A 22,155-nucleotide genomic window follows, 5' to 3' on the forward strand; every position below is an offset into this window, starting at 1 on the left:
TAAACTTGACAACGTATTCTCACGTGGGGGGATGAAACATATGTTCTAGCACTACACAAATAATCGACAGTTCCTTTATCCATTGCATGTACTGTACTGTATGTCTGCCCCACCGCACACAGAATGGGATTCACAACACAATGCAACACAACAAGCTCCAGGGTTTGTAAAAAAATATTATCTTGATTTAAAACATTTCCAACCTTCAATATAATTGCTCTGAACCACGAACTGACCCGTGGGTTGAAATAATTTTTTCATTACACCCACCAAATAATTTTTCTATAGGTCAATCGGGAGGAAACGCAGATATCTGACCAGATACAGGACTCTACTGTACTGAACTATACTCTACAATTGGGGCGGCAGGGTAGCCTAGTGGTTAGAAGGTTGGACTAGTAACCTAAAGGTTGAAAGTTCAAATCCCCGAGCTGACAACAAATCTGTTGTTCTGCCCCTGAACAGGCAGTTAACCCACTAGGCCGTCATTTTTCTTAACTGACCTGCCTAGTTAAATAAAAGGTTAAAAAAAAAAAAAATTAAAATCATGGACTTGTCGTCTATGTTTTGGCCAAATCAAGTCCGGTCCAAAAAACAACCTCCTTAGACGTTGAAATCAAGACCGGGGCAGACGACCCGGTCAATGTATTTTCCAACGTCCATGGACGTGGGCGTCGAACTGTGCTCACTGGGTATCAATTGCCAACCATTAAACGATGATGAATAGCCTACTATCAGTGGCATTGATGTAGCCTATTCTTGATTAAGCTTCCTCTGCATGCCACTGTTTAGAATTTATAATAGACAATAACAAGACCACAAGATCTGCCAGGCAAAATACCATTGTCTGAAATTGTATTAAGTATAAGCTGCTTACTTCTGGACCCGTCCGTTTTTAAACCCCTTCCAAACGATTCCATTTTGTAGCTCCGTGGCCCTCTGTTGGAAAACCGGGGAAACTGGCCTGGGAACAGGACAAACAGTTGAAGCCCAACCCCCCCTCTCCCTACCGTTTACCAGTCCTCCGGATTTTAACATGGCTCCTGGCTGCGAACAAGCGTCCAGTAACCGAACCTGAACGTTTTTCTCTGTCAATCGACCCTCCCGCATTTCAATCAGGTAAAGATTTATTAACTGTTCGGTCGTGGGGTTTCCCACGACTGGAAATGTTGCTGAATCGAACGCTATAGTTGGCATCACTTCGACTGTACAGCCTGTGCGATTAGGGGAAGACATTTCAGCAGATATTTTCTGTGTAGCCTACTTCGTCTTCTTAAAAATGCACCGTTTCGAGAGCAACATTTTGGGCTCATATAACTTGAAATTGTGTACATTGTGTCTAACTGAAAGACTGGCGATTGCATCTCACAATTGTATCCAAATATTTCAATATAATTTACATAATTGTGCAAGCACTTCGCTTCATTTGTTACATGGAACGCAATTAAAAACGGCGTCCGTTTGGCGAGCCATGTCCCGCACTGTCAGCAAATTAATTGTTTCTCAAGTAGGCTTTTGCACCTTGAATATGCTATAGCTCGATATGCTCTATAAAACACACATGATATATATGTCTGTTCAATCCAGTTTTCGTGGAGCGTGTTTTGGTTCATAATTCGTAGTTTAAGTAACTTTGTGCAGTAAACTATTCATGTGGCGTACAAACCAGATGGATTTCATAGTAGGCTACAATGTAGAATATATCATACGCTATCTATGAACCAAAATCACAAACGGGGCCTCTTCTGATATAAATATGCCTGAAATGAACCATATTGCTCCCATTTATGTGGGCAATTTAAGTAGTGACGAGAACGTTACGGTAAGGGTTAACTCTCTTGCTCGGATCTTCGCCATGTAATATTGTACAGATCAACTGTGGGAGGCGCATGCGGAATACTGACGTGCAAAGGCATCAGGGAATCTGATTTGTCAAACTCGAACTGGGCGCCCGCCCTCGATACACAAAACTACAGTACCTACAGTCATAAGAGTAGAATGATTGTTGGCACAGGGATGGATCACGTACCATTTGGATAATGATTTGAACTCGCGTCCGCCTGGATATCTAATAATTGTGACAACATCGTCGCCGCAGTGGAGTTATGCAACATTGTAACAATTTGCAACAGTTCGCCCTTTGTGCAACGTGGATGTGATTATTTTAGAGGGGATACATTGTCGCTTAAAAGGAGGACGCTATGAGAGATTAAATTGTAACCGCTTCGGATGTAATTCCGCTGGACTGACACCTTGATGTTGCTGTGCAAATATTTTCAGGGTGCGTAGGGGTTTTGTTTGATTGTACATAGACCTACGACCGATGACAGAGGGTATCGGTTTATAAACGTGTTACATTATGTGGAATTATTTTTTTTAAATCTGAACTGTTATACATTACTTATTTGCACTTTAAATGCACGTCGCCTTGTCCAAAGGTTGATAGGTGGATTTGTTTTCTGATGCCAGAACCCCCAGATTGCCTGTATGGCCGAATCATGAAGTTTTTTACATTTTTGCTTTTGCTTCCAGAAACTTTAAAAAGGACTAAAAAGAGTGGGAAGCAGTCCGGCAAGCTGCCAGTATGCTATGAAATCGTGACTTTGTCCGTGAAGAAGAAGATGGCTGCAGAACTGTACCCTGCCAGTTTAAACACCAACCTCCCTAACAGCAACGGCGCGGTAGTGACTGCAGCCAGCAAGAAAAACATCGTTCAGGTCACCCAAGCTGTGACCGTGCCGACTACGACTGCCACTCAGCAAAATATCAACAACAACAACGTCGAGACTACCAGTTGGCAGTCCACTCACCCGACATTGCGAGAAAGGTATGTCAAGCTTCAGTTCTCGTTCTATTTTATAATGCAAATATTATATTATGCAAAACCTTGCGTAGTGATTGCCCCTCCGTGATTAAATATGTCATCGATTTAACGTGGCATGATACATTATATCTTATTTCGCTTCTTTCAGGAATGCCTTGATGTTCAATAAAGAACATATGGCCGATGTTCATTTCATTGTGGGTCCCCCTGGTGAATCACAGAAAGTTCCAGCGCATAAAGTAAGTGCGCTTTTCTTCTGCGCCACAGTCTCAGCGTGTTGGCTCTGTAGATTAGAAGTCTGAAGCAGTCATGTAGGCATATGTATAGTAGTAGCCTACCATGCTTTTCCTGCCATTGTGGCCCATTGGACACTGGATTTTCTATTTGTTTTAGGAATTACATTAAACTGTCATATAATTTACATTTAAGTAAATATAAGCACAACAACTGTGTAATGTGCACATGCTTTATTAAGAATGTATCCCATCTTGCCAAACAATATGCATAACCATATTGAAATAACCCACTTTCCCTCTTGTGTTTACAGTATGTTTTGGCTGTGGGCAGCTCTGTTTTTGGTGCCATGTTTTATGGAGACCTGGCAGAAGGGGAGTCTGAGATTCACATCCCAGACGTGGAGCCTGCTGCTTTTTTAATTCTGTTAAAGTGAGTAACACATCTCTGTGTAAGACTTGCTAATGCATTTCAGTCCTTTTTGTCAGCAAAGTTGCCATGCTTTTGTCATATAGCCAATATATAGGGGCGGCAAGTAGCCTAGAGGTTTGAGAGGCAGGCCTGCAATCTGAGGTTCGCTGGTTTGAATCCAACGTTTCCTATTTAGTGCCCATCAGCAAGGAACGTAACCCTTTAACTTCCTTTAAACCCCTTGGTGTGATTGTTTGATTTCAGGGGGTTGGGTTGGACAATAAAGTATTTTTTCATGTATTGCTGTGGTTGGGGTCAATGTCATTTACATTCAGGATATTCATTGAATTGGCTCATTGAAATGGATTTGGTCCCCAACCCTGATCGATTGGATGTTTAGCAATCATTCTATCATACATTGTGATGGTGGATGTGGTTATAATGGCTAAAATCCTCACTCCCCCCCCCCCCCCCCCCCCTTCCAGGTATATGTACAGCGACGAGATTGAACTGGAGGCGGACACGGTGCTGGCCACTCTGTACGCCGCCAAGAAGTACATTGTGCCTGCCTTGGCCAAGGCCTGCGTCACTTTCCTGGAGACCAGCCTGGAGGCCAAGAACGCCTGTGTGCTGCTCTCTCAGAGCCGCCTCTTTGAGGAGCCAGAGCTGACACAGCGCTGCTGGGAGGTGATCGACGCCCAGGCTGAGCTAGCCCTCCGCTCCGAGGGCTTCTGTGAGATCGACCTGCAAACCCTGGAGATCATCCTGCGCCGTGAGACGCTGAACACGCGTGAGGCAGTGGTCTTCCAGGCAGTGCTGGAGTGGGCGGTGGCTGAGTGCCGGCGCCAGTGCCTGGGTGCCACGGCACGGAACAAGCGAGCGGTGCTGGGCAAGGTACTGTACCTGGTGCGCCTCCCCACCATGACTCTGGAGGAGTTTGCTGACGGCGCGGCACAGTCGGACGTGCTCACCCTGGAGGAGACGCACGACATCTTCCTGTGGTACACGGCGGCCAACAAGCCCAAGCTGGAGTTCCCGCTGGCTCAGCGGACAGGCCTGACGCCGCAGCGGTGCCATCGCTTCCAGTCATCGGCCTACCGGAGCAACCAGTGGCGATACCGGGGCCGCTGCGACAGCATCCAGTTTGCCGTAGACAAGCGTATCTTCATTGCCGGCCTGGGCCTGTATGGCTCGAGCGGCGGCAAGGCTGAGTACAGTGTCAAGATTGAACTGAAGCGGCAGGGTGCCACACTGGCGCAGAACCTCACCATGTTCGTGTCGGACGGCTCCAGCAGCACATTCTCAGTGTGGTTCGAGCACCCGGTTCAAGTGGAACAGGACACCTTCTACACGGTCAGCGTCGTGCTGGACGGCAACGAGCTGAGCTACTTTGGGCAGGAGGGCATGACTGAGGTGCAGTGTGGAAAAGTGACATTCCAGTACCAGTGCTCCTCGGACAGTACCAATGGGACGGGCGTGCAGGGGGGGCAGATCCCCGAACTGGTCTTCTATGCATGAACCCTAGGGTTGGTTTGTAACACATCCCCTCCCCTGCGTGGAAGTGCATTCTACCACTGGATTCGTTGAACATGCTGGGGATTATTAGAGGGTCCAAAAGCAAAAGAGTTCCTTTGCCTTCTTCAACAATGTAGCAGCAGTGAGAAATTATGTAAATGAAAACATGCCTGTTAGTCCTTTGACAAAATGTTTGAGTGATGGAATGCTCTTTAAATTTTTATTTATTGAGATAAAGATAAAACCTATGATTTTAACTATTGAGCGCTGTGGCATGCAGCCTGGTGTAAATATTACAGAGAAGTTGTATTATTGCACTCCTACTGGGCCACTCCCTGTTAGCGTGTTGTTTTTTGTAAATAACTTGAGGCTAATTTGTTTACAGCTTGAGGTTGGCTGACAAATGACATGTCTTGTATTTAGTGCGCAGCTTAATGGAACTGCAGAACATAAAGAAAACGTTTTTGTGACTCAAACTCAAAGGTGTTGATACTTGTTCTTTGGTAACACGCCCTGAGATTACATGACAGAGTATACTGTTAGACGATGAGAGAATTAGGGGTCACCAGGGAACCATTTTCTTACATAACATCTCCACCTCTTCCAATAGCAAAATGATGCATACCATGTAGTCTGGAGTTTGAAATACTCAGTCATGTATTTTTTGACACAAAATGAGGCGTAATGGAATTATGACTCTTTATTATGCTGCAGCAAACTCAATTTCGAATAGGCCGACAACCTCATATAGTGAAATGTTAAAGAACTAACAGTAAAATCATGTTTCGGCTTGCCACTTGTGCCTTTTTAGGAGGGTTTGATCACCAATTTAAACTTGAAAGGCAAATGACCTTCGCACAACCCTGACAAATCACAACGGATTCATACGTTTCTCTCACGCTGTGCTTTCAAGTGTTCCACAGGACAACATAATCGCTCTGTAATCAAAACAGAATAATTTGCATAAATTGCAGAGGCGACGAAGCGACTCGCAGTGCCCTTTTTTCCTGTTTCAACCAAAGCTTTTTACTCACATCTCCAACATATTCAGGGGACTGTCTGGCTCATCTTTCTGGTTGGGTGCCACCTCTCAAAGTTGTTAAGTGAAATTGGGAGATGGATTTGAATTCAATCCATTGAAATGTGCTTGCAGTGCTTTCATCATTCTAATGAGGGGTAAACACTAGAGCAAGTTGGAGATGGTAGAATGGCAGACTTTCTGCTGACAGGCAGCTGGATAGGAATTACCTAGCAGGGAAGACATACTGACATGCAACTCAGGGCCCATATTCACAGTCTCCGAGTGCTGCTGACCTAGGATCAGTTTTGAATTTTCGCCAATATGAATTTATGGACAGGGGGAACATATTAGGGTAGCCTAGCCGTTAAGAGCGTTGGGCCAGTAACCGAAAGGCCGCTTATTCGAATCTCTGAGCCGACAAGGTGAAAAATCTTTAGGTGTGCCCTTGAGCAAAGTACACATTTTTCCAGGTTCGCGGTTGATAATGGCTGACCCTGACCCTGGGATATGCAAGAAACACATTTCCAATTCATGCATATAATACATGTGTGAAATAGGAAATGTATTATTATTATAGATCAGCACTCCTCTGGGTCTGTATTCAAAGAGCATATCAGAGTAGGAGTTCTGCTGATATAGGATCAGTTTTTCCTTTTAGACCATAATGAATAAGATTATATAATTCTTGGAGGGATTTATTTTAGTTTTTTGTTCCTTTTTTGTACTTTTTTTTAACCCCTTTTCCTCCCCAATTTCGTGATATCCAATTTGTAGTTACAGTCTTGTCCCATCGCTGTAACCTCCGTACGGACTCGGAAGAGGCAAAGGTCGAGAGCCAAACACGACCCTGCCAAGCCGCAGTGCTTCTTGACACACTGCTCGCTTAACCCGGAAGCCGGCCACACCAATGTGTCGGATGAAACACCGTACCACGGGCGACCATGTCAGCTTTCATGCGCCTGGCCTGCCACAGGAGTCGCTAAAGAGCGATGGGACAAGGACATCCCGGCCGGCCAAACCCTCGCCTAACCCAGGCGACACTGTGCGCCGCCTCATGGGTCTCCCGGTCGCAGCTGGCTGCGACACAGCCCGGTATCGATCCCGGATCTGTAGTGACACCGCTAGCACTGCGATGCAGCGCCTTAGACCTCTGCGCCACCCGGGAGGCTCTTCTTGGAGGGATTTTAAGTCTATTAATCCCAGGTTGTGTACTTGGATGATTACCTCGTTTACTCTCTGTACCCCTCTCATTACATTAGTCAGATGAGAACGAAGCAGAGATGTTGATTTTTTACGGGAGGGGAGGGGATGGGAGGCGGGCATAAAATGACTGCATAGCAAGTTGTCAAAACACTTGAAAGGTATGGGGACACAGTGCCCCCACTGGTCAAATTGCAAAATGAGGTACAGCACTTGTCTTCACAATGTGTATGCTATTCAAATGGAAAAGTCTTAAGAGAGATCCTTGGGACGTCCAACTCTTGACTTCATCCCAATGAAGTTGACATTTAAAATGGTTAGGGTTCAGGGTAGGGATGTCCCAAGGGTGCAACGGCTGCTGGCATATGTAAAAGTGCAAACACTCATATGGTCTGCATATTTCTTGGCAGGGTGATTCCAAAGACTGTACAGTATGAAGATAGGCAGAAACTGCTTCGCCAATAGAAATCCCCGATCACACTTGACATTGGCGAGCTAAGCTCATGCGCAGAAACACTTTATCGGGTAAAACGGTCGTCTCGTGCCGAACTGCGCATGTGCAGACCGGCAAATCAAACACACTCCTATATAAAGTTGTTTTTGACTAAAAAGTTTGTCACAAAATGAAGTTAGAGTAATAACATGTTCATCCTACTTGAATCTAGGTTGTGCCTTTTAGATTTCGAGAAACAGCTATGGAAGAATTTTTCACTTCTCTCCTTGACTTCTCATACCCCAAACCCCGGCCTGGTCTTCTTGGTCTGCTTCGTAAGCGTTCCCGGAAGTCTCTTGATGTTGGGCCTCGGGGTTTAGAAACTGTGGTGATTCACTGTGATGTGTCCAATCCTTCAATAGTTTTTCCCTTTCTAGAAGATGACTCATCTATCTGTTATCCAGTCTTCCATCAGTGGCCATAATTGAAATGAACTAAATATGGAAGGTATTGTTGGTCACTTAAAGTGTAGGGACATAAAATAGCCTTTTAGCTTTCAGATGGTTTGTTAAAGATAGAAAGAAAACAATGAGTGAGATACATTTACAATCGGCAAGGATTGGATAGCTGTAACAAACAAGCCAAAGTTCCACCCAGCCTATCAGCAGTGAAGCAAGTACCATATTGCTTATACCTATCCAATCCCTTTCAGATCTGACCAAGTACTCACTGGCCAGGTTGGAGGGCTATGGATCGATTTTGGAATTCAGCCCTTGAGCTAAAATAAGGAGTAAGGTGACGTTGCCCCTAGACAATGATCTTGGGTCAGTTTTAAATTTTCCAAACTAATGGTTAAGGCTAGGATAGTGGAAGTGGAAGCTGATCCTAGATCTTACCTATTGCTGGGGAGTTGATGCAGAGCTCTCGAGCCAGCAGGAGGAAGGTCTTCCCTAGGATGTACACGTTCACCTGTAAAGCGGAGGAGAGTTGGGCTCTGTTCCAAAACTTTAAGAACGCATCTTTCCTGCCTGCCTACCTTGAAATTCCTGATCGGATTGGTGAAAGCCATGTTATTTAACTGTTTCCCACACCTGTCAATTTGTGTTAGATCTGTTATTACATCAATGAAAGAATGCACATCCTTCCCGCCTCCCGTCCTTGAAGAAATCCCTGATCTGACGTGGCTGGATTGGTGAAAGCTATGTGTTAGAACCGTTTCTTAGACCTATTGATTTGTGCTAGATCAGTGATTATGTCAAGGAACGGAGGAAGGAAGGCTGTTTTTAAAGTATTCAAACAAGGCCTTGGCCCCTGTTCCAAAACTTTAGAAACATATCCTTCCTTCCTTGAGGTAATTAATTATCTGTACCTACATGGGTAGATAAGTGAAGGCAATGTTTCCAATTACTTTGTCCAATCAAACCTAGGCAGATCAGTGATTTCTTCAAGGAAGGAAGATTGCTTTGCTGTCAGCTAATTATCATTTAAAGCTTAATAGTTGCAGTCATATGAAAGTTAATTCAATTTCAAAGCAGCACAATTGAGGAATTGTATATGGAACTGGAGTAGGTAGAGAAAGTATGTTTATATTGTGTTCATAGATGTAAAGTGTGTAAGGGGGTGAAGAGCACATTACTCAAAACCCTTCCACCCTGTGCCTTAGCCCCCAGTGTCATGAGAAGTTGCCCCAACTCTGTACATACTGATCTAAGGTCAATTTTGTATTCCCCGGCTAATGGTTAAGGTTAGGCTATGGGGTGCATCAGCTCTTCCCAGATCAGTGTCTATGGGCGACTTAGGACCCACTCGGGGGACCAGGGTCACATAGCACTTAGGATTCCGTAGCCTGGTCTTAAATCGGTTTGTGCTTTCTTGTAAAGTCATATGGTTGTTGTTTGGCATCAATGGCATGAAAGCCACTATGGGAGTGGGCTATATAGCACAAACAGATCTGGGACCAGGCTAAGGATTCAGTGCATTGGTGGCATATTTCTGGAGAGGCTCCACCCTTGACACCCTGGCCTGACCACGGCCTTCCAATACCAAACAGGGGTGAGTCTAGGGTGGGGGCCGTGCTCCCAGGACAGCTGGCCTGGACTGGGGGTAAAAATATTGCACTGCGCCAGCTGTGTCGGACAGAAACGCTTCCCCCAGGGACCCAACAACTGAACATTAAATTCCCTGCATTGAATTGACATACTCTCTGTCCTCTAGTGGCTAGATACCCCATGGGAGATTAGGACTTTGTTCTTCATACATTTAATGATGTTTTGGGAGGTTTTACTATGTGAGGAGCTGAAATGAAAATGGTTTGGTTATGACGGATCTGAGATTTAAAATGTCCTTCATCTGAATATCCTTTGGTTTTTCATTTTTGGTAGGAAGTTCAGTTGTTTAATTTGGTGGTCAGCTGACTTGCTTGTGTCACACTCCCTGCAGACCACATCATTCATTGTGATGAGGCTATACCCAATGGCATTAGTATGTGGATATCACATATCGCCTGGGGCCGTATGTTTTAAGCATCTCAGGCTAGGAGTGCTGATCTAGGATCAGCCCCCCCCCGCCCATGCAATCTTATTCACTGTAATCTAAAAGGCTAAATGGATCCTAAATCAGCACTCCTGCTCTGAGACACGTCGTACATACGGCCCCCTCAAATACTTGAGAGCAGTGCATGATTTAGTCTGTGCTGTACAATGGATCCAATGGAGTAGTCCCAATAGTGACACTTTATCAGTAGTTAAAGGCAACCTTTACCTTACTTCCCTGAATGGTTGTCCTGCATGGCTACATTCCGTTTCTCTACCACTCTCACAATGTGTACACTCGAGCACTACCCTTATGGATTTAAAAGAAATAGACTGGTGCCAATAATAAGGTGGGAACTCCCTCCAGCCATGCTTTCACCAATCCAATGCTTTTAAATGCATGAGGAGTGAAGTGCACACATCTGGAGAAGGGTAGAGAATCGTAATGGACGAAGACAGAGACTAAACGTACCTGTAGGAGATCACTCAGGTCCAGAAGCATGTCTGAAGAGGGAAGGAGCGTTAAGGAAGGAAAGGTGACAGCAACCAGGGCTTTACCGCAAAGAACAGAGATACACCATGGTTGTGTTCAGTAGGCACTAAACAGAAAGTAAATGGTCTGAAACTGCAGGGTACTATATGAACTCAGTTGCATGACCCATTTCTCAATGGGTTCAGCACTTACAAATACTGTTCAAAGCAAAGTATACAACATTATTACAAGCCAAAGGCTATTTTAATTATTTATGTTTTTTGCCGAAATGGCCCAAATCGATCTGTCAATAACATTCTAAGAATGACCTAAAACATGTATTCTTAATAATGCTAATAAGTAAGAGGTGCAATGTACTTTTCCATCAACAAAACTGAGAAAACAAATTCTAAAAAGAGAATGCCGTCCTTTCAAACTGAAAATAATGTAAAAACATTCAATCCGGTGTTCAAGACAAGTAAGTAAGTCTAGGGCCTTAGAATTGTGCACTAGGTTTGTTTTTTGCCAATTACTACGGTGAGTGAGACGGTGCATACGTTGATGCCGGGGTCTTACTGCAGTCAAGCATCGGGTGACTCAAACTCCCCTGATGCTTGGCCCCTTCGGCTGCCGATGCGCGGCTAAATATAGAACTGGTCCCGCAGTGCCTCAGCTCCGCCCTAGCAACCTGCAGACGAGTTCACCTAGAGACGGGACAGAGGGAGCGAAGTGGATTGACTCGGGAAGACTGCCGGCTGAAGCTCACCTCACAACGTGGTGAATGGACGGAAGTGTGCAAGCACACACAGACACACACACAGACTGGAACATACATTCCTAATTGGAAGACAAACACACACCTGGAACACAAACACATATTATAAATGACTACATACCTAGCGTACACGACTACTATTTACACATTGCAAACTTCACAGCCATACACACACCTGACCAACCTCTTATTTACCATTACAAACAAACACCCGAAAAACACGCGCGCGCACACACACACTAACCAACACACACTGGATAGGCTACATTGAAAACAATCGACTGCCAGTTGAAAACACACACTTCCCTTCCGCCCTCTGATGTACACACACGCTCGTACCTGAGCAACACACACACGGACACACAGACACCTGAGGTGACACACACATAGCAGGTGTGGCCGGTGGAGAGATTACAGGGTCCATTAATCTCAGCGGGGTGAGATTAGATAAGCGCCACAGAAAGGGAAAGGATAATCTGATAGTTCCGCCGCCATTCGACAGATAATGCAGACCGTCGCTAAACCTCACACACTAGGGATGTGTTCCAAATGGCATCCTATCCCTACATAGTGCACTACTTATGACCAGGGCACCCTATTCCCTAGATAGCCCTATGGGCTTTGGTAAAAAGTAGTGCAGGTACTTATATTTTCCTACTAGCACTGATAACTACTTTGTTGACGGAAAATGTACTTGCTATCTTAAGATGAATGCACTAATGCAGGGGTGTTTAACTAATTTAACTAAATTCGGTCTTCAATGAGTTCCAGAGGGAAAATGTGCTTTATTTCTTTGCTGTCAAAATTTGCTAAAATATTTTCCTCTTTCCATCATTTATGGAATGTTTTATGCTCCCTGACTGTCGAGTGATTTCAATCAACTTTATGAATGTAGGTCCATTGACTGTGCATAGTGGTTATTAGCGAGCTGGACAGAAGAAACTGTTTGACACACCTGCACTAATGTAAGTTACGATGGAGAATAGTGTCTGCTAAATTACCAACATGTATATAGGGATTAGGGTGCCATTTGAGATGCAGTCAATCACTCACAAGTAGGGGGTTCCCCTGCCAGTATCATAGTACTGTCAGTTGCCCATAGCTCGCTTTCAAAGAGGGACAGACAGGCGTGGGGCAATGTTTTTACACTTTGGGTTTGTGATAAAATAGTTTTGGCGTTAAAAATAACAGCGACGAGATGTGTATTTGTTCCCAGAAAGCATTAACGAAAACGCTAATTTCCGAAGTGGTCCACAAGAAAAAAACCTAGGAATTGTACCTTGTATTGATAGTTCTTCTCCAATGGACTATTTGGGTAGTTCGAATCCACTGAGGATTTGAATAGCAATATCAAGGAGAGTGATAGGTTAGACAGTCCTGTATAACGCATTCGCCTTTGGGCGAGTGGTGTTAATGTTACTGGATGAATCCATGTAGATAAGGCTAGACAGTTCCCTTCAACGGTTGCTTGTGTGTATTATAGTCTAGTAAAAGGGTGTGGTTGTGTGTAAATCAATAGGATTGAATGAAGCCCCTGAGGACCTGTATCTTTCTATCTGAGTCCCCTGTGACTAACCGGAGGAGCCCAACCCAAACCCGACCTAACCCCCAAGGAAAGAGAGGTGCACCCTTCTCCCAGCAACGCCACAATACACAGACAACTGCTGAGATTCTCTGGTGTTACACAAACACATTTCTCTTTAGTACAGGCCTTGAACGTTACAGTGGTACAGAACCCGGGTTGGACTGCTGAAGTGACAAATGAAGACTTAGTATCACTACTGTGAACCTAACACCAGCAGTGATGTGGTGGTGCTATACCCTGAAGCAGGACACAGCGACCTGAGAGGGATGGCTAGAGGTAGGCCAGATACAAGCATCATCAAGTCACTGTAAGATACAGTAATTCCTTTCTCCCCATCACTTAACCATATGTGGTTACGTCAACTGTAAATAGAATAGAATCTACAACGTATATGGTCCTCCCATTGTTATTCTAAAAGAGTCCATGCAAACACACATATGAAGAAAACGCTGGTCAATGGTCAATAAGAAGACTTTCACGTTACTTTGCAAAAGGTACTACTGAGCACGACCAGGGTGAGTAGAATCTCTGCCCAATCAGTGCGACCTTAATCAATTCACTTCCATGGGAGGAAGAAAAACAGCAGTGCTCCAGACCTTCAGGCTTATATTTGAATATCCTTGATGTAGATCAGTCATGGCTGGAGACACTTTAAATGGGAAGGACAGGCTCATAGTAATGGCTGGAACGGAGTTAATGGAATGGTCTCAAACACATCAAACACCTGGTTTCCATGTGTCTGATTCCATTCCATTCACTCCATTCATTAAAATGAGCCGTGCTCCCCTCACCAGCCTCCTCTGATGTAGAATTACTTATGGTGGTCGTGTGGCGCTGGGTCCAATTCCGCTGGGGCCACAACTCAAAATGCATCCACACATGACTGTAAGTCACTTTGGATAAAAATGTCTGCCAAATGGCATATATTATATTATTATATATTATTCCTCACACAGACAAGATGGCCTCCCTTTATGACAACAGCTTCACCAAACTTACACCTTTGTTTGCTTTACACTCGTCCACACTGTCGCACCTGAGGAAAACATTTGTTGTTCCACTCTCCACCGTTTAACAGCAATAACTAAAACGCTGATGACATCCTCAAGGTTGTGGAACTATAACTGTAATGGCTCTTACGGGAAAAGGTGGGAGGGCAGGAGTGGCGCTTCCTCAACGCGACACCAACAGAAAGCAGATGAGCTTCCTCAAAAGACCAATTAGTGAAAAAAGATCAGAATGCGGGCTGCCTGTGTAAACGCAGCCTATGTGATTTATAATCTGGAGTAGGGTGATGTTGCCCCTAGTAGACACTGATATTGGGTCAGTTTTGCATTTCCTCCACTAATGGTTAAGGTTATAATTGGGAGAGGGGAAGCTTATAATGCATTCTGATCACTGAGCGGTTTGATCTGGACGCTGTGGTAAACATTCCAGCTCTTCTGCGGCCTTGGAATTGGGAGGTGTGTCGTTGGACCTGATTGGAAAATAATGGGTCTCTGAGAGATGGGTGTGTAGAAGCACGTGCTCCTCTCTATTACACACATGGATGCACAAACACATCCACAAATACACACATCCACAATAACACACACAGACAATACGTCACAAATACAATCATTCTCCCTTTCTCTAATCTCCCCTGGGCAGATTCTGTGTGTAGACCGAAGAATCTGCCGGGACTAAATGATATGCGAGAGATAACGAACAGCCTTAGTTCTGGTTTTTGTCACTGGTTATTTTGATATATCTGGATCGGGCGAAGGCGGTGCTTCACCTCGAGTTCTTCGCGCATGTACCCAAAGTAGTTTCCTTTAGCGAGGGTGGAAACTTTGTTTTTGTAAGAACACATATGAACACAGTTAATCATGCAGCTGACCAAAGATTGTACTTCTGGGTTAACAGAAATTACCCTTTCTTTCACAGATACAGTACTCAAACACACACACACACGTTAATCTGTAACCATTGATATGCCTTGGAAACACCGTCACCCCAACCCCCCATGTTCAAATACAATCTCCCCCCTTTGGCCCCCTTTAGGGCAGCAGGGGGTGTGGTCCCAGTCCCAAGGATACGGGGCGTGCCCTCAGTCCGGCAGACCAAGTAGAGGCAGGCGGCAATGACGTGCGCCATCTTGCGTCCGCGCGTCAGGTGCTTGCTCACCACCATCTTAAAGAAGTTGAAGGCCGTGTCCAAGCAGTGCTGGTTGAGCTGCAGCTGGCTGCCCAGGTTGTGGATCTGCCGCTTTCCTGTGGACCGAAACACAAACACACACACGTTAGGGTAAATAGTTACACACACATTGGTAGGCGTAACTTACACACACACACACAAACATAGACGCATATGCACAGACATGGATAAATAGTACACCCACACACACTAGACTACTAGAGTTTTGGGTTGCCAGCAGCGGTGATGTCATGAGCGCGAGAGCGGGGCAGACAGGCCTAGTTAATAGGGCCTGACAAACCGCCCCAGTGCTTCTCCCAGGCAGAGAGAGAGACAGACAGCTGTGTACTTACCAGAGAGAAGCCATCTGCAGCACAGCCTCACACACGCACACACGTATGCTTGCAAACACATACACACTCACAGACACACACAGACACACACGCAAATAAGCAAAATCCATGAACACACAGATGGTAATACAGAACACACATACTGTATACAGCAACTCCAGTCCAAACACAAACATAAAAAATATAAAAAATATGCATGTTCAGTTCCATTCCCCGTAGTAGGATATATTTGTGTTAGGCTATCAATAAACCCGTCTCAATTGACATTAACATCTCCCTCAACGTCAGCAAGACCAAGGTGCTGATTGTGGACTACAGGAAACAGGGACGGGTGAACACCCCCAACATTCACAAGGCCGCAGGGCCAGACAGATTACCAGGACGTGTACTCTGAGCATGCGCTGACCAACTAGCAAGTGTCTTCACAGACATTTTGAAACTCTCCCTGTCCAAGTCTGAAATACCAACATGTTTTAAGCAGACCACCATAGTGCCCAAGAACACTAAGGTAACCTGCCTAAATGACTACCGACCCGTAGCACTCACGTCTGTTGCCATGAAGTGGTTTGAAAGGCTGGTCATGGCTCACATCAACACCATCATCCCAGAAACCCTAGACCCACTCCAATTTGCATACCGCCTAAACAGATCCACAGATGATGCAGTCTCTATTGCACTCCACACTACCCTATCCCACCTGGACAAAAGGAACACCTATGTGAGAATGCTATTCATTGACTACAGCTAAGCGGTCAACACCATAGTGCCCTCAAAGCTCATCGATAAGCTAAGGACCCTGGAACTAAACACCTCCCTCTGCAACTGGATCCTGGACATCCTGACGGGCCGCCCCCATGTGGTAAGGGTAGGTAACAACACATCCGCCACGCTGATCCTCAACACAGAGGCCCCTCAAGGTTGCGTGCTCAGCCCCCTCCTGTACTCCCTGTTCACTCATGACTGCACGCCAGGCATGACTCCAACACCATTATTAAGTTTGCAGATGGCACAACAGTGATAGGCCTGATCACCAACAACAACGAGACAGCCTATAGAGAGGAGGTCAGAGACCTGGCCATGTGGTGCCAGGACAACAACCTCTCCCTCAATGTGATCAAGACAAAGGAGATGATTGTGGAATACAGGATAAAGAGGACCGAGCACACCCCCATTCTCATCAACGGTGCTGCAGTGGAGCAGGTTGAGAGCTTCAAATTCCTTGGTGTCCACATCACCAACAAACTAACATGATCCAGACACACAATGATAGTCGTGAAGCGGGCACAACAAAACCTATTCCCCCTCAGGAGACTGAAAAGATTTAGCATGGGTCCTCAGATCCTCAAAAGGTTGTATAGCTGCACCATCGAGAGCATCCTGACTGGTTGCATCACTGCCTGGTATGGCAACTGCTCAGCCTCCGACCACAAGAAACTACAGAGGGTAGTGCAAACGGCCCAGTACATCACTGGGGCCAAGCTTCCTGCTATCCAGGACCTCTATACCAGGCAGTGTCAGAGGAAGGCCCTAAAAATTGTCAAAGACTCCAGCCACCCTAGTCATAGACTGCTCTCTCTGCTACCACACGGCAAGCGGTACCGGAGTGCCAAGTCTAGGTCCAAGAGGCTTCTAAACAGCTTCTACCCCCAATCCATTAGACTTCTGAACATCTAGTCCTGAACACCCACCCCCCCCACACACACACCACTACCACTCTCTGTTGTCATCTATGCATAGTCACTTTAATTAACTCTACCTAAATGTACATACTACCTCAACTAACCAATGCCCCCACACATTGACTCTGTACCGGCACCCCCCTGTATTGTTATTTTTTTTTTACTGCTGCTCTTTAGTTACTTTTATCTCTTATTCTTATCTGTATTTTTGGAAACTGCACTGTCGGTTATAGGGGCTCGTAAGTAAGCATTTCACTGTAAGGTCTACTACACCTGTTGTATTCAGCGCATGTGACTAATAACATTTGATTTGATCCACATTGACGGGGCAGCAGCGGAGAGGGTCAAGTGCTTCAAATTCCTCTGTGTCCATATCCCTGAGGACTTAACATGGTCCTCTCATCCCTCAGATCCTTAACAACTTTTACAGCTGCACCATCGAGAGCATACTGACTGGTTGTATCACCATCTGGTATGGCAACTGCACCACCCTCGACCAGAAGGCCCTACAGAAGGTGGTGCGGACGGCCCATCCAGGACATACATGCCAGGCCATTGTCTGAGAAAGGCCTGAAAAATTGCCAAAGACTCCAGCCACCAGAGACATGGACTGTTCATAGTCTCCATGCTTCCGTCTGGCAGGCGGTACCGGTGCATCAAGGTTCAGAACAACAGACAGCTTCTATCCTTTGGCCATAAGACTGCTAAATGAATAACACACTACTGCTCTCCCTCACACCAACGCTGCTGCTGAAATTATTATTGATTAGATTCATTATTACCGCTTCGCTGCTGCTCATTGATTATTGACTTCCATTACCATTTATCTATCTATATATCATGCTACTGGTCACTATTACTCCTGTTTACATGTATTACCATTATTATATTACCATAAATATTTATATATTCCTGCTACCAGTCACTTTCCAGCAGTGTTTACATGTATATCCGCCTTTCACTCCTACACTGACACTCTGACACTCACACTTGCATACACACACACACACACACACACACACACACACACACACACACACACACACACACACACACACACACACACACACACACCACCACCACCACCACCACCCACCTCCTATGCTGCTGCCATACTGTTTACTACTGTTATTATTATTTATCCTGCTACCAGTAACGTTCTCGTAATCTCTGCCTACATGTAAATATTTATCTCAAATACTTCAGTATCCCTGCACAATTATGGACCCTATAGCTTCCTTTCTTATTTCTTGTGTTTTTTTATTACTTATTCTATTTGATATTGAAAACTGCACTGTTGGGTAGGGCTTGCAAGTTCAGCATTTCCCTGTACTTTTGAACGTGACAAATAAAACTTGAAACTAAATTGGAGCGTATGAGAGCTGTATAAGTAATGTTTAGTGTGACAATCAAAGATACACTCAACTATTGACGGTAACAAACTCAGTTATGATTACTAATGACTGTTTATGAGCAAGTGTGTTAGTATGACTGTGCACAAACATACACACACAAACTCAACCTCAGGAGACTGTAGAAATTTGGCTTGGCCCCTAAGAAACCCCTCACAAACTTTTACAGATGCACCATTGAGAGCATCCTGTTGGGCTGTATCAACGCCTGGTAAGGCAACTACACCGTCCGCAAAGACAGGGCTCTCCGGAGGGTGGTGCAGTCAGCCCAACGCATCACCGGGAGCACACTGTCTGCCCTTCAGGACACCCGGTGTCACAGGAAGGCCAAGAAGATCATCAAGGACCTCAGCCACCTGAGCCACGGCCTGTTCACCCCACTATCATCCAGAAGGCGAGGTCAGTACAGGTGCATCAAAGCTGGGACCGAGAGACTGAAAAACAGCTTTTATCTCAAGGCCATCAGACTGTTAAATAGCCATCACTAGCTGGCCTCCACCCAGTACCCTGCCCTGCACTTAGTCACTGTCACTAGCTGGCTAACACCCAGTTACTCAACCCTGCACCTTAGAGGCTGCTACCCTATGTACGTAGACATGGAACACTGGTCACGTTAATAATGGAACACTGGTCACTTTAATAATGCTTACACACTGTTTGACACACTTCATATATATCATATATCACTTCATATATATTATATATATATACTGTATATTTTAGTCATGGCCATCCTATTCAACTATTGCTGTACATACAGTGCCTTCGGAAAGCATTCAGACCCCTTTCCACATTTTGTTACGTTATAGCCTTATTCTAAAATTGAATAAATAAAAATGTTTCTTTATCAATCTACACACAATACCCCATAATGACAATATGAAAACAGATTTTTTGACATTTTTGCAAACGTATTAAAAATAAAAACAGAAATACCTTATTTACATACACTGGGTATTTTTGCTATGAGACTCGAAATTGAGCTCAGGTGCATCCTGTTTCCATTGATCATCCTTGAGATGTTTTTACAACTTGACTGTGGTCCACCTGTGGTAAATTCAATTGATTGGACATGATTTGGAAAGGCACTCACTTGTCTATATAAGGTCCCACAGTTGACAGTGCATGTCAGAGCAAAAACCAAGCCATGAGGTTGAAGGAATTGTCCGTAGAGCGCCGAGACAGGATTGTGTCGAGGCACAGATCTGGGGAAGGGTGCCAAAACATTTCTGCAGCATTGAAGGTTCCCAAGAACACAGTGGCCTCCATCATTCTTAACTGGAAGAAGTTTGGAACCACCAAGACTCTTCAACATCTCTGAAGAGACATGAAAATAGCTGTGCAGTAACACTAACAATCCAACCTGACAGAGGTTGAGAGGACCTGCAGAGAAGAATGGGAGAAACTCCCCAAATACAGATGTGCCAAGCTTGTAGCGTCATACCCAAGAAGACTCGAGGCTGTAATCACTGCCAAATGTGCTTCAACTCAATAAAGGGTCTGAATACTTATGTAAATGTGATAAAGCTGCTTTTGCTCTGTTAATTGAAATGCATTCCAGGTGACTACCTCATGAAGGTGGTTGAGAGAATGCCAAGAGTGTACAAAGCTCTCATCAAGGCAAAGAGTGGCTACTTTGAAGAATCTAAAATGTATTTTGATTTGTTTAACAATTTTTGGGGTTACTACATGAATCCATATGTGTTATTCCATAGTTTGATGTCTTCACTAGAATTCTACAATGTAGAAAAAAAATAAAATAAAGAAAAACCCTTGAATGAGTAGTGTCCAAACTTTTGACTGGCACTGTACATATATACATATATATATATGCTCCGGATTCGAACATTGCTTGTCCTACTATTTCTTAATTCCATTCTTTTACTTTTACATTTGTGTGAATTGTTAGATACTACTGCACTGTTGGAGCTAGGAACACAAGAATTTTGCTGCACCCGCAATAACATCTGCAAAATATCTGTATGCGACCAATAAAATGTGATTTACATGTGTTCACGCATACTGATATGTGAGTTGGATGTGCATGCGCACAGGATGTGTGTATATGTGTATGTGTGTTTGTGTGTCAGGCAGGTTGGTCTGGAATGCAGAGTGGAGTGAAGGCCGGTCACCAGTGTCAGAGAACCATTCAACCCATCACCAGAAATAACCCAAAAAGCTTTTAAGAGCATTATTCGTTCTATTCTCGAACCTCTGTGTGTATATGTGTATATGCGTATATATGCGTATGCAACTACCCATGCGTGTTTACGCGACTACTCGTGCGTGTGTATGTGTTTCTGTGTGTGTATCCCCTCCTCCCCCGCCCCACTAGCTCCCCTCAGTCTCAGGAGAGTTTCATCCTGTGTGTTTGGATGGCAGAGAGTGTCGGATTAGATGTGGATTGTGTGTGCGCGTGTGTGTGGTGCGTGTGTGTGAATAAGTGAATGTGAGGTTTGTGTGTGTGCATGTGACAGAGAGAGCGAGAGAGAGAGGGACAGTGTGTGTATGTGTGCGTGTGAGAGAGGGACAGTGAGTGAGTGAGTGAGTGCATGTGAGCGGTAGAGGGACCGTGTGTGTGTGTGTGTGGGTCCAGGTGTGGAGTGTGCCCTGAGAACACAGTGTTCTCTCACAGGTATGTACTTGTTCACAGTGATCTCCACAAACTATACAATTTCTCATCAAACCCCTCTCTCTCTCTCTCTCTCTCTCTCTCCCTCCCTCCCTCCCTCCCTCCAATTTGAGACATACACCAAACTAGCCTCTCCATAAAACTGTCTTCTATACAATGATTGGATATGAAACTGTCAAGTAAACCAACTTCCCAAAATGTAATCTTAGATTTTATATGATAACAGACCAAATGAAACCAAAAACATCCTGGTTAATTTCACTCACTATCTCACAACCAATCATTCAGTTTCCTGCTTGAACAGGTTTTGTTTGGTCCCCAGATACAGAGTTATGCATACAGGGGTGAATCCCAAATTCCATTTAAGTAACATTTTCACTTAATCTCCCATTGACATCAATGCATTAAGTGAAAATAGGTCTTAATTGGCAGAATTCACCCAAGAATGTATATTAGTTGGAATAGTGAATCATGTCCACTCTGTGTTGCACTTCTATCTCCAATATGCTGAACAAGCCCCAGCTGTTTTGAGAAGGAGAGAGGGCATGGTGGGTTTTAGTTCAGGACTCACCGTTCTGCAGCGTCTGAGCACGGGACTCTTTTCCAAGGCTGGTGTGGAACCCAGTACCCAGGACTGGGGCTTTCACTGGACCTGGAAGGAGATTAATATATTAATAATAATATAATAATAATAATAATATAATAATAATAATAACAATCACAACAATATATATTTTTTTCAGGTACTCAAAGCACTTTTCATTGTATTGGGGAGAATATAATCATCCACTACCAATATATAGAAGCACCTACCTGGCTAATGCCACTGAAGCCATTCGCCTTTCTGATGTCAAACACTAAAGAGCTGACAAAAATGTTCTGTCAAATTAAAAAGTCATTATT

General features: G+C 44.6%; 2 protein-coding genes across 6 annotated transcripts in view; one reads left to right on the plus strand and one right to left on the minus strand.

Annotated features, from left to right (window-relative positions):
• The window catches only part of brf1b (BRF1 general transcription factor IIIB subunit b), a 126,799-nt gene that overhangs the window by 84,048 nt on the left and 20,596 nt on the right, over window positions 1–22,155 (minus strand). For 2 of the 3 annotated variants that reach the window (XM_021612195.3, XM_090243091.1), the window contains exons 3-6: window positions 21,824–21,904; window positions 15,080–15,253; window positions 10,642–10,673; window positions 8,535–8,607 (exon numbers count right to left, since the gene is read on the minus strand). In XM_021612195.3, the coding sequence (XP_021467870.2) occupies window positions 8,535–8,607; window positions 10,642–10,673; window positions 15,080–15,253; window positions 21,824–21,904 (360 nt within the window). Of the gene's footprint in view, window positions 1–877; window positions 959–8,534; window positions 8,608–10,641; window positions 10,674–15,079; window positions 15,254–21,823; window positions 21,905–22,155 lie in introns of those variants that run through there. The other variant, XM_090243092.1, reaches the window with a different exon arrangement.
• btbd6b (BTB domain containing 6b) lies at window positions 951–5,460 on the plus strand. 3 transcript variants are annotated; one of them, XM_036985218.2, is made up of 5 exons: window positions 951–1,119; window positions 2,533–2,827; window positions 2,973–3,063; window positions 3,372–3,490; window positions 3,955–5,460. In XM_036985218.2, the coding sequence occupies exons 2-5, from the start codon at window positions 2,622–2,624 to the stop codon at window positions 4,985–4,987; spliced, it is 1,449 nt and encodes a 482-aa protein (XP_036841113.1). In that variant the 5' UTR covers window positions 951–1,119; window positions 2,533–2,621; the 3' UTR covers window positions 4,988–5,460. The 3 variants fall into 3 exon arrangements, with proteins under 3 accessions (XP_036841113.1, XP_036841112.1, XP_036841111.1); XM_036985217.2 differs by lacking the exon at window positions 951–1,119 and adding an exon at window positions 1,994–2,281; XM_036985216.2 differs by lacking the exon at window positions 951–1,119 and having other exon boundaries at window positions 2,324–2,827.

This window comes from Oncorhynchus mykiss, chromosome 8 (assembly GCF_057628025.1).
Source record: "Oncorhynchus mykiss isolate SJ-2025 chromosome 8, ASM5762802v1, whole genome shotgun sequence".
In the NCBI taxonomy this organism is placed as follows: domain Eukaryota; kingdom Metazoa; phylum Chordata; class Actinopteri; order Salmoniformes; family Salmonidae; genus Oncorhynchus; species Oncorhynchus mykiss.

What these genes read in the sequence shown, in the direction of transcription:
- btbd6b (XM_036985216.2), top strand. Translation starts at nt 2,463, where the DNA reads ATGCCAGAACCCCCAGATTGCCTGTATGGCCGAATCATGAAGTTTTTT. An exon ending in AGAAAGTTCCAGCGCATAAA is followed by an intron (nt 3,064 to 3,371) that starts GTAAGTGCGCTT and finishes TTGTGTTTACAG; the next exon opens with TATGTTTTGGCTGTGGGCAG. An exon ending in GCTTTTTTAATTCTGTTAAA is followed by an intron (nt 3,491 to 3,954) that starts GTGAGTAACACA and finishes CCCCCCTTCCAG; the next exon opens with GTATATGTACAGCGACGAGA.